Raw genomic sequence first — 12,801 nt, 5'->3', positions numbered from 1 at the left:
ACCAGGAACAGACAACAGTTATGATATATCACCATGTGAGAATATCAAATATCTAAGACAATATATAGTCTCACATCATGACAACAGTATATATTGTATATGTTGCTCAGCCCTGCTTTAGATTGTACAGGTGTTCCTATTAAAGTGGCCACACCCGAGCCCTGTTAACAGAAGGGGACAAGCTCTTAATGACCCTGTGTTTCACATTTTATAACACATTTTCTTTATTACTTTAATGTAAATAGACAACAAAGTTCACATGACGTCCTTTAATGTTTTTTTAAGCACAACAAATGTGTAAAAGTTCAGGAGCTGCTGTAAAGTCTTCACTGTTGATGTGTTTCTGTCATGATGTGAGTCAGAAAAAGTGTTTTAGTTGTAAATAGTTACAAACTCTTTGTAGAAGTTAGAAAAGTTTTACTCGTCTTGTTCTATCTAACAATGTAACGAGGACAACATGAAGACACTCAGACAGGAAGAGAAGAGTTTACTCACTGATGACTTTATTATTTTATTTCTCAACTACAAACTGAACTCAGACTGAAAACTAGGAGCAAACTTTACCTCTGAATATACACAATGATAGTTCCTGTAATAATATGAGATCATGGAGGCTTTGAACTGAGTTTTTACTGGACAGTTAACACTTGTCATTAGTACCATTGTATTCAGGCTGTAACTACAAGTCTCCTACATTAATTATCAGTTTATAATTGTAGTCATTGTGACTATTAAAGCAGCAGAAGCTGATCAGAGATCTCCTGAAGGGTTTGATGCTGAAGGATGAATTCAGATTCAGAAATCATGAGCAAACCTGATGTTTCACAGCAACATAAATGATCCAACTCTGCAACATGTTCCTGAAATAAAATATGGATCCTGCTGTGATCTTTAGTGAGCTTTTGTTGGCTGAGACAGAAGAATTGTTCTGATTATATTATTTAAGAATCTGTGTGGAGAGATGTGAAACTGTGTCTCAGTCTATATGTGTCTATAAGAATCTCTAAATATTGATTCTGTTCTTTTATTAATGAGTTAAAGTATATTTATGTTTAATAGTCGGAGCTTCAACAGACTCACGCTTCATAAAACCTGTGACTGTGTGTTGATCTGCTCCCATCAGGCCCAATAACTGTGGAGCCGACCAGCACCAAGAAGCTCACAGTGATTTTAACCTTCATGTTTCTGGACAGTAGTCAGTGGTGGAAGAAGTACTCGGATACTTTACTGCAGTGAAAGTAGCAGAAACACAAAGTAAAAATACTCTGTTACAAGTAAAAGTCCACCTGAGTAAAAGTGTAAAAGTATCAGTAAAAGTATTGTGAAGAAGTTTTATATTTTATCAGATGATCCTGTGTTTTTACTGTCAGATCAAAGTGATGGACTGTAACTAAGTCCATTTATTTCTTCACTGCTGGGACCAGAACCAAAAGCAGCCTCTGAGCTGTGGAGCCCAGCAGGAGGAAACTGGACCTGAGATCAGAGCTCACATCACTGTTCCTGCTCACATTCATCCCAGTGGAGTTTTCATGTGAAACAAGTTCAGATTTCAGGAGCAGACTCACCTTTAGTTGTTCTGTGTGAGCTGTGAGGTCCAGTCTGCTGTTTATCATCTGCACTGACCTTCTGACTGATGCACTCACTTTGTATCTGTTTCAGGGTGGCCCATTCGATGGATGGTTGATAAAGATATCATGATTGTTGGACTCATCTCTACACTTGTATTGGTTGCTCTTATTGGTGGTTGTGTAGTTTACCTTTGCAATAAAACAAATCCTGCAGAAGGTAAGATTAAATATTGTATCAACATTTCATGATGAACAGACACAACTCATTCTTTATATGTATCTGATGTTCAGAGTCTTGACAGTTGTTTTATCCTCTCTGACATTAATCTTTCTGTGTGTATTAACACTCAGAGTAGGATCAAGACATTTGGGATTTTCTTGAGTATAACTTTGTTTTGTTTCCTGCTGATCCAGGTTCAACACCAAACACAACCAACGGACAAAGAGACACTGAACTGAGAACCCCAATGAATGACAACCAGTCAGCACCACTTTGAGTCTGAGACCATGCTGGATGACGGCGAGGACATTTTGTCTGGTCACTTATTTCAGTTGGAGAAGTAAAACCTGGTTTAAACATTGAAATGAATCTGAGGTTCAGGTTAGGATCGGGGTTGTGTTAAAGCAGATAGTTGTGATGGCAGCAAGGAAGGTTGTTTGGGTGACGATGTGCTTGTAGCTCATTCTGCCTTCATCACTATGTCCCATTACCACGGCAACAGTCTCTCCCTGAACCGTCCTCATGTCCTGAACCTCATCCAGATCATAGACAGTAAGATCACAGCATGTCTGCTCGATGATCTACAGAGCTAACTTACAATTAATATACAAAATATACACATACACAGTCCTCGACTTTATCTCACAGCACTCAGTCACAAATAGTGTCCAAGTCAAGTGTAGGACCCAGAATCCTGTCATCAGGGACTTAATGAAACCAGAACAAGACCGTCCAAGTTTTATATACGTGTTCAGAGCCGAGGGGCTCGGACCAAAAAAGTGCCGTCACACGTTGGTGGTTCGATCCCCGGCTCCTCCCGTCCACATGTCCCGATGGTCAGACCAGCACCTTGTGTGGTAGCTCACTGCCATCGGTGAGTGAGTGAGTGAGTGAGTGAGTGAGTGAGTGAGTGAGTGAGTGAGTGAATGAGGGCAGCAGTGCTGTATAAATGCCGTCTATTCACCAAATATTATCAGACTGCTTGATGTGCTTAAAGCTCCTGACTGAGCTCCACATGTGCTTTAAAACCAATAAACCAATAATATTTGTGTTGGTATTATTTGGGACTTATGGAAGCCCCCCAAAATATTCCCATGTTAAATCATGATTATGAGATTAAAAAGTAAAGATTATTACATAAAACATCGAAATTATTGGATTAAAAAATAAAATTAGTCAATGAAAAGGTCAAAATTGTGAGAAAAAAGTCAAATATGAGATAAAAATTATCGAAATTATAGATTAAAATCTGAATTATGAGGAAAAAGTCAGAATTATTTGATAAAATCTTGAAATTACGAGGTTTAAAAGTCAATAGTAAACAAATTCATTATAGGAGATTTTAAAAAATGTGACATTCAAAAAATCTAAATTATGAGTTAAAAAGAAAATTTTCAGATAAAAATTCATAAATATGAAAAAAAATTGAAAAAGGTCAAAATTACGCATTAAAAACTGATAATTTTGAGATAAAAGAGTTGGACTGGTAAATAAAAATTCATAAATGATGGATAAAAATAAAGATAAATCCTAATTGTGAGATAAATTTGACTTTTTGTCTCATAGTAATGACTTAATCTCACAATTATGATTTACCATGGGAGTATTTTATTTTCTATGAAGGCTTATTTTATTTTCTATGAAGGCTTATTTTATTTTTATATGTGTATGCTTCTTTGTATTTGTTAAGGTTCTGATCCAGAGTCTGTCAGGTCCAGTTACACACTGAACTCTACACTCAGTGTCCAGTTTATTAGGTACAGCGAGCTGAAGCTGATGCAGTCTGATACAACAGTCGTGCAGTAAATCCTCCTTCATGAAGGTTTAATGTTCAGTTTGTTGTTCAAAGATTCGACTTCATGATCAGTTTGCAGGCTGCAGTTTGTGCAGCTGTTGAACTGTTGTGTTTTATTCTGGCAGCTGTTTTTATTATTCTTATTTTAGTTTGAGCCGGGTGTCCCTGATAAACTGGACACTGAGTGTTTACTGTTGGTGTCTGATATCTGAATTGTGGCTCTCAGAGTTCATGTATGTTTCTGTTGTTCACTGATGATGCACTTGTAGTGTTTCATGTCACTTCAGGCAGCGCTTCATCATTTCTATGCAAACGTTTGAATAAAACATGAAAAATGTCAAAACTGTGTGTTGTGACTGTTTCTGATGTTTCTGTGTTCAAACTGTGATCAAAGAAATAAAAGTGATTTTAATTTATGGGTCTGATTCTGCAAACCAACCATAACTGTTCATGCACCTGCACCAGGTGTGTTGTTTAATCGAGCAGCCACAGGAAGTGAAATCTGTCAGAGACGTTAGCGCCACCTGCTGCTGTTTGACTGAAGTGTTTTGAGCTCCTTCTGTTTGTGTGTCAGGTTGAATGATGACATGAATCTCAGGAGGACAAACACACTCAGTGAGGCTGTTTTACACTTTTATGGAGAACTGATTGTGATGTGTGTTGTTGTGGCATCATTGCTGCTGCAGATGTGTGTGTCTGAGTGTGTGTTTGGTGTTTGTGCCTCACACAGCTCTCTTCTGGAGAAGAAGGGTGATGTTAGCTGAAACACAGAACTGACTGAATCACTCTGGCTGATGAAATACTCTGACAAACAAAGGCTGCTTTCAGAAGACTTCAACAGATAAATTTGACAAATAATTCACTGATCCTGTTTGAATCGTGTCATGAATCTCACATATGATGTTTTTCAGTTTAAAAGCTAATTTTCCAAGTCAATAAAGTTTCAGTTTGTCATTAAACCAATTAAATATCAGACGTCATTATAAAGACTACACAGCCAACAGTGTCGTTAGTGGCGTCGTCTCGTAACTTAAACATCGTAGAGCTGCTCCTGTATATTAGCAGCTCACAGAACTGAACCAGAAACAACTCTCTCTTTCTTACGACCTTTTCTGGGTCCAGTTGGCTCCATGTTGGTGTTGGTGACGTGTGTTGATGAGACGATGTAGTTCACTGAGCGCTTCAACACAAAACTACAAGAGATTTTACTTTATTAATAACAAACTGCGATTTTAATGACTTAAAATAACTTTTTAATTGACAAATATCATCTGTGTTGTTCATGACACAGTTCAAGATTAAAGGTGTATTTTACTCTTGCTATTGACCACAGAAGAAGAAGAAGAAGGAAAATAATAAGAGTAAAAACGGTACAAACGGCCTCATATAAAACATTTAACTGAAACGTATCTAATATAATAGAATAATAATTACTTTTATGATAATTAATATAACGTCGCTGTCTAATATTCACAGGATAACGTCTTTATTAAGTCGTGTTGTGACACACTCCGGTTTGTAGCCGCCAATACAACCAAAAGAGCAGAAGAAGAAAAATCAGCAGAAGAAGAAGAAGAAGAAGAAGAAGAAGAAGAAGAAGAAGAATCAGCAGAAGAAGAAGAAGAATCAGCAGAAGAAGAAGAAGAATCAGCAGAAGAAGAAGAATCAGCAGAAGAAGAAGAATCAGCAGCAGAAGAAGAAGAAGAAGAAGAAGAAAGTAGCCTGAACAACAACAACACGATCATATTTATCTTCACCAGACTAAACACGTCTTCTGAGTGAGTTCATCAATAACAGAGAGAAGCTGAAAACTCCACATCTGCTGCGGACGCTCACACTGGAGGTCAGTGACGGAGCAGTTAGTGACGGAGCAGTTAGTGACGGAGCAGTTAGCTGCGTCACGGTAACGCTCCCGCCGCCATGTTGGACTGGACACAAATCAAAGTAAACGGGGGAGCTGCGTCTTTCTGGATAAAAAGTACTGTAACGTTTACATTCCTCAAACTACTCCAACGAGCTGGTTTCATACTGAAGGAGGTGAAATGTACGTGGAGTAGAGACAAGTGTTGTTTTACTATAATCTCGGTAGTAGACGAGAGGAGTGAACATGGTGGAAAGTCACTGTCGGAGGGAAATAGTGGAATTTTTTATTTTTAATTTATTTTACACGCAAATTTTAATGTCTTTTAATGTAATGTTATGCCCCTGAAAAGCACTTTGCCTTGTGTCTCTCTTGTGAACTCATGAAAGTCACAATTCTTTGTAATTAAAGTAAAATCTCATGTGGTTTTGTGTTGAAGCGCTCAGTGAACTACATCGTCTCATCAACACACGTCACCAACACCAACATGGAGCCAACTGGGCCCAGAAAAGGTCGTAAAAAAGATGAAAATCACAATAAATCTGCTCATATTGACTTATTCCAATATGGAACTTATTCATTCTCAAACATTATTAGTTATGTGATGATTGTTATACAACTATTAAGTATTGTTTTAGGAAAGTTACGGGTGATTTGCATATTGTGTAAAACAAAAATATACTTTTCTTTAATACAAATTGCTCCTTAATTCCAAGAACAATTCACATTAGTTCTTAAAAGGTCTTTAACATCCTATGATTCTGGTGTAGTTTAGTTAAATTTAGCTTTCAGTCCATGTCATTTTTTTATAATGCTTTAAATATTGTGATATTGAGTTTAGCAAACCTAAATTTTAAGTGTTCCAGATTATCAAACCAAATTCAGACACATTTTTTATTTTTCTTTGCACAATGCTCACTGATAGATGAGGCAAATCTCCTCTGGGTTTGATATCTACATTATTTCTTCTGGTGTGATCTTAAAACATGTTAAGGGTTTCAGAAAGGTATCATGTGTGTTAGATTGATATCACAATATGTCCCTAGAGTCAGAAGTTCAAAAATAATGTCCCAGATTACCAAAATTCACCTGCAGATATTTGTTATTAATGGAGTAAAAGTCAATAGTTGTCAGAAAAATAAAAACAGACACCTGAAAATCTACTCAAGTACAGTAACAAAGTATTTGTACTTCGTTACTTCCCTCCTCTCAGTGGCCAACACCCAGACAAAATGCGATGGCAGCTGCAGGCCTGGTGATGGCGCTTTTATTCTGAAATATTAGTACCGGAAGTGCCGCAGCTTCAGGCTGAGGAGCAGAAACAGGTTGTGATGAACCAGTCAGGGTGTTGAGGAGTGTGTGAAGCTCCGTCATATAGAGACACCATCAGTGTGGTGAAGTCCTCAGAGGACATCACAACTATGGAGCTTCTTCCTCTCGTTGATGCTCTATAATGATGTGGCCTCTTCACTATTGTGTCTGTGTGTGTGTTGTCTCCTTCCTCCTCCTTCAGAAGCTGGAATCAGAATTCTGACTTTCTGTCTGAACTCGAGTCGATTATAAAAATAATTGATGATTAATATAATAGTTATAGAAGTAATCGAATAATCGTAGCAGCTCTAGTTTCTTCAGTTGGGTTGTGGTGGGTGGAGCAGGGCTTCATGTTTGATGAGATATTACATACAGGGCTGAAGCTACCATCGAGGTCACTGAGGTCGTGTCCTTTTCTGGGTCATTGAAATCTTAATACATTTATTTATTTGGTAAAACTTTATAAAATCTATCACATCATTAAAATAAACAATTATATATAATTAAAAACGGCAAATACATAGTTAATTAAAGTTTGTTTAACAGTTATTTCACTGTTAACAAGCAGTGAAATGCTTTATAAACGACTTATTGTAATTGATGTTAATAATAAATACTGTATGGTTCATTTATAAACATCATTTGGATGAATTGCAGCTGATGTTTCTAACCTTTACTTAATAAATGTTATATTACTACTACTGTTATATATTGCTAGTATTATAAATATGCAGCATGTAGCCTATTGTGGAAGTCAGTTGTCCATATTTAAAGTTAAATTAAATGAAACAAGCTGACAGTAGACAGTGACATGTAGTAACACTGGTCTGGTCCTTTAAACATTCAATTCAATTCAAAATACTTTATTTGTCCCTGGCGGGCAATTCAAGGCACGTGGAGTAGCTGTACACAGATACAAACCAGTCAGCACGGTAAGTACACAGCAGGTTAAGTACACAGCAGGTTAAGTACTCTGACAAGAAACAAGTAAGATAGAATAAGTAGACTAAACTAAAGGATATTTACAGTATTTACATGATGTGCAAGGCAGCATTGAGGTAGGTTGGGTTGTGCACGAGGAGGCAGCAGCAGTTAGTGCAAGTGTGAACAATGCAGCAGAGGGAGGGGAACTGGGAAATGCTGTGACCATCAACAGGTTACTTATTGTCTGTTTTGGTGTTGTCCAGTGTGTGTGTGTGTGTGTGTGTGTGGGGGGGGGGGGGGTGTATGGGAGTTTAGGAGCTGAACAGCCTCTGAACAAAGGTTGCTCTCCCCCTCTGTGTCCTGCAGGCCGGGCAGCGGAGCCGGCGTCCCGCGGGGAGCCACTCAAACACTGGTACCAGAGCCTGGGAGGGGTCCTGAAGGAGCCTGTCCTCAGTGTTTGCTGCTCACACACATGGAAACATGCTGACATTTATGTCTGTTACTGCACCAAGTGTGTGTATTTTTCATGTGGCAGCCTTTATGTACTGTGTATTTATACTGTGTACTGTGTATTTAATACTTTGTACTGTGTATTTAATACTTTGTACTGTGTATTTATAATGTGCACTGTGTATTTATACTGTGCACTGTGTATTTATACTGTGCACTGTGTATTTATACTGTGTACTGTGTATTTATACTGTGCACTGTGTATTTATACTCTGTACTGTGTATTTATACTCTGTACTGTGTATTTATACTCTGTACTGTGCCCTGCTCAGAGGCACAGGATCCATTTCAATGCGCAGAATGAGTTTATATATTAATTCATTATTTCCTCTGTATCCACAAATAAGAGACATGGATGGACCCTATGTATCTGTGGCTATGCGGGTCTGTTGATGACGCCTTTATTCTGAAAGGTCTGTACCGGAAGCTTCGCTGCTTCGTCCTGTGAAACCGAAACTGTTTTATGATGAACTACTAAGGGTGTTGTCCTTTGTGTGAAGTTCCGTTATTTTAGAGACACCATCAGTGTGGTGAAGTCCTCAGAGGACATCACAACTATGGAGCTTCTTCCTCTCGTGTGTCTCTGTCTGCTGAGCTGCTCTGGAGAAACGTCTGCTGCTGGAGACGGTAAGAAAACTGATCATCACTCACTGACAGTTTTTAATTCTCACTTTATTTCATCTGAACAGCGGAACAATGTGGAAACATGCTGGATGTTCATCAGCTGCTTCCTGCTTTAGTGCGTACAAGACACCTGCTCAGCGCGCTGTGACGTCACATGTACCCTGATAATCAGCACAGATCGATAGTATTGATTGGATCGATTACAGAATGCTTCGGATCGATTACAGCTGAATTATGCTGAGTTTTATCTCGAGAAAGTCTCTAAGAATATGACGTCATCACTGCTGTGTGTGTGTGTGTGTGTGTGTGTGTGTGTGTGTGTGCGCGCGCGCGTGTGGGTGTCGTCTCCTTCCTGCTGCGACACTAAACGTTTCTCATAAACTCTTCTGATGAACTGAAAACTTCCGGACTTCGTGATATTGTTGGACTCTTTTCTCGGTGGTGAAATTAAACGTGTGTGTGTCTGAAGCCTCCTGAAGAAACTAAAGTGGTTCCTGTAACATTAAGTTTGTTGCTCCGGGGAGCGTCTTGAGTGTGACGCACATGTAACCGTGTAGTTAATAAAGTAACGAGTGTAACCATAGACACATATAGACACATATAGACATACATGGACATATACACACAGACGCCTCACTGCGTCGGTCCGCTGCTGCGATGCGTCGCCGCCATGTTGGAGGAGGCAGCTCAGCCCCGTGAACTGACATGATCCAGATCCTGACATGTAAATGTGATGTCTGTTGGAATAAAAAGCACCAACGTCGTTTTTACACAGTGATTTCTGATCATCTAAGTAATAAAATTAACAATCATGGAGACAAATAATTAAAAAAGTAAAGTTGCAGTCGGCTACTTTTATAAATATGCACTATATATATAGTTTGTATTATTATTATTATTATTATTATTGTTGTTATTGTTATTATTACTATTTTTCTGCATATTCTTGACTTTGAATGGGAGCAACTGTAACGCAAGCAATTTCCCGTCGGGGATTAATGAAGTGTTTCTGATTCTGATTAATATATTATGCAGTCAGTTGTCCATATTTATTATTATAGACACAGACATTAACTTACAGCAGTAGAAGGAGCTTTGTAAAGTTCACTCCATTCACTTGTATTAGTTTCACGGGGCAGAGCTGCCTCCTCCAATATGGCGGCGACGTCGACGGTCCAGCGCTCAATGAGGCGTCTATGTCTATATGTCTATGTGTATATATATATATTATATATGCCTATGTGTATATATATATGCCTATGAGTATATATATATATTATATATGTCTATGTGTATATATATATTATATATGTCTATGAGTATATTATATATGTCTATACGTATATATATTATATATGTCTATGTATATATATATTATATATGCCTATGTGTATATATATATTATATATGTCTATGAGTATATATATTATATATGTCTATGAGTATATATATTATATATGTCTATGAGTATATATATTATATATGTCTATGAGTATATATATTATATATGCCTATGAGTATATATATTATATATGTCTATGTGTATATATATATTATATATGTCTATGAGTATATATATTATATATGTCTATGTATATATATATTATATATGTCTATGTATATATATATTATATATGTCTATGAGTATATATATTATATATGTCTATGAGTATATATATTATATATGTCTATGAGTATATATATTATATATGTCTATGAGTATATATATTATATATGCCTATGAGTATATATATTATATATGTCTATGAGTATATATATATGCCTATGAGTATATATATATATTATATATGTCTATGTGTATATATATATTATATATGTCTATGAGTATATTATATATGTCTATACGTATATATATTATATATGTCTATGTATATATATATTATATATGCCTATGTGTATATATATATTATATATGTCTATGAGTATATATATTATATATGTCTATGAGTATATATATTATATATGTCTATGAGTATATATATTATATATGTCTATGAGTATATATATTATATATGCCTATGAGTATATATATTATATATGTCTATGTGTATATATATATTATATATGTCTATGAGTATATATATTATATATGTCTATGTATATATATATTATATATGTCTATGTATATATATATTATATATGTCTATGAGTATATATATTATATATGTCTATGAGTATATATATTATATATGTCTATGAGTATATATATTATATATGTCTATGAGTATATATATTATATATGCCTATGAGTATATATATTATATATGTCTATGAGTATATATATTATATATGTCTGAGTATATATATTATATATGTCTATGAGTATATATATTATATATGTCTATGAGTATATATATTATATATGTCTGAGTATATATATTATATATGTCTATGAGTATATATATTATATATGCCTATGAGTATATATATTATATATGTCTATGAGTATATATATTATATATGTCTATGAGTATTTATATATATATATTATATATGTCTATGAGCTTTCACCGTCCGCTCTGTGGTTTAGTAACGGACACTGAACTGTCTTCTGTAGTTCTGTGTCATTCATGTTCCGGGGTGAAGAGCTGTGGACCCGGGAATCTGTATAGTGACGCTGAAGCTGCGTCTGATCCACAGCTTCCTATTGAAATATTCAGTAAGAAGCCTGCAGATGGCGCCGTTCAGTCATTTTCAAGCCAGTTCATGGACAAACGTGATAAATATGGAGGAGATGAAGTGAGAATGAATTATACAATGACACGGTCTGTAATTGGTTCACAATCAAAGTTTTGATCATTTTCAACTCTAGCATTTTTTCCTAATTGTCCTTGCTCATGGTGAACTGATTTTCAGTCTTATTTCTATTCCTACTTATTTGCTGTGGTTCGACCTGCTCAGTATTAAAATCAGTTACATCGATTCTGGTCCTCTTTCTTTGATTTATTCTCTAAAACATTTTAAAAACCTGTTACACCCTGACCCCTTATGGCCATTGTTGGTGTAACCTAAGAAAACATATCTATGACCTCCTGTCAGCGCAAGGCTTCGGCATTCTCCTCCTTACTAGTGCGGCAGTTGACACACACATCTCATCAAGAGTATCATGTGTAATCTCAAATTAGAAAAGATCAGGTATACAGTTAATGGTGCTCTTCAGAACTTTCATAAGACATGGGATTACTTTATTGAATTTGTAAAGCAATTAGATGGGCTTCAATTAGAGTGATAAACTTCCGGCTGACCCACTATAACTGTACCCTGGCTGAGGACGATTAATTAAATGCACAACTGGACCCCCCCACCCCCCAATCCTTCCCCTCCTTGTGTCTTAAAGTCATAAAGTGTCATAAAGTGTCTTTATGTTGTCCCTTCCTGTGTGTTTGTATATGTGTCTCATTGTCCCCTTTTTTTGTTTTTGTCTCTTTTCTTGTTTTCTGTTTTACTCCTATTTCAATTTTACTTTTTTTTCTGTTTTTCTCACGTGGTTATTGTATTCTACTTGCATTGTTTTGGTATATTTTGATTCTATATAATCTTGGTATTGTTGTTACTTTTGTAGCCTATTTACCGATTTTTAATTTTTTTTTTTTTTTGATGTATTGGTTTAAATCCTTTCTTTCCTGACAGTTGTTATAAACATGCATTCAAGGAAAATTCAATAAAATAATTTTGAAAGAAAAAAAAAGAAGATCTAAACCACATCAACACCACAATCAGGCCGGGAGGTGAAGCCTCACAGAGCCGTTAGCTTAGCTGAAGACTTTCAGATTTCTCCAATAATAAATCAGAGAAACGTCAGTGAACATAATTCTTTTTAAAAACATAATTCCTCTGACATGTGAAGCTTTAAACTGATGTCCTTAGAAAGTACAGTGAACATATTTGAATTACAAAGTATAGTGGCCATTTGTCACTGTCCGCGCATGCTGGTGGTTTAAAGGGCTTGTACGCGTGCCAGTGTAGG

The 12,801-nt window shown here is 36.1% G+C and overlaps 1 protein-coding gene across 1 annotated transcript in view; it reads left to right on the top strand.

Moving 5' to 3' along the window:
- The first annotated feature begins 8,706 nt into the window (after nt 1-8,706).
- Nucleotides 8,707-12,801, top strand: part of LOC140997859 (butyrophilin subfamily 3 member A2-like) — a 152,247-nt gene continuing 148,152 nt past the window's right edge. Inside the window, exon 1 of the mRNA XM_073467917.1 lies at nt 8,707-8,816. Within this exon, the coding sequence (XP_073324018.1) occupies nt 8,747-8,816 (70 nt within the window). The 5' untranslated portion in view covers nt 8,707-8,746. The remainder of the gene's footprint in view (nt 8,817-12,801) is intronic.

This window comes from Pagrus major, chromosome 6, assembly GCF_040436345.1.
Source record: "Pagrus major chromosome 6, Pma_NU_1.0".
NCBI lineage: Eukaryota > Metazoa > Chordata > Actinopteri > Spariformes > Sparidae > Pagrus > Pagrus major.
Note: the sequence above shows the minus strand (reverse complement) of the source record. Positions and strands in the feature narration are given on the sequence as shown.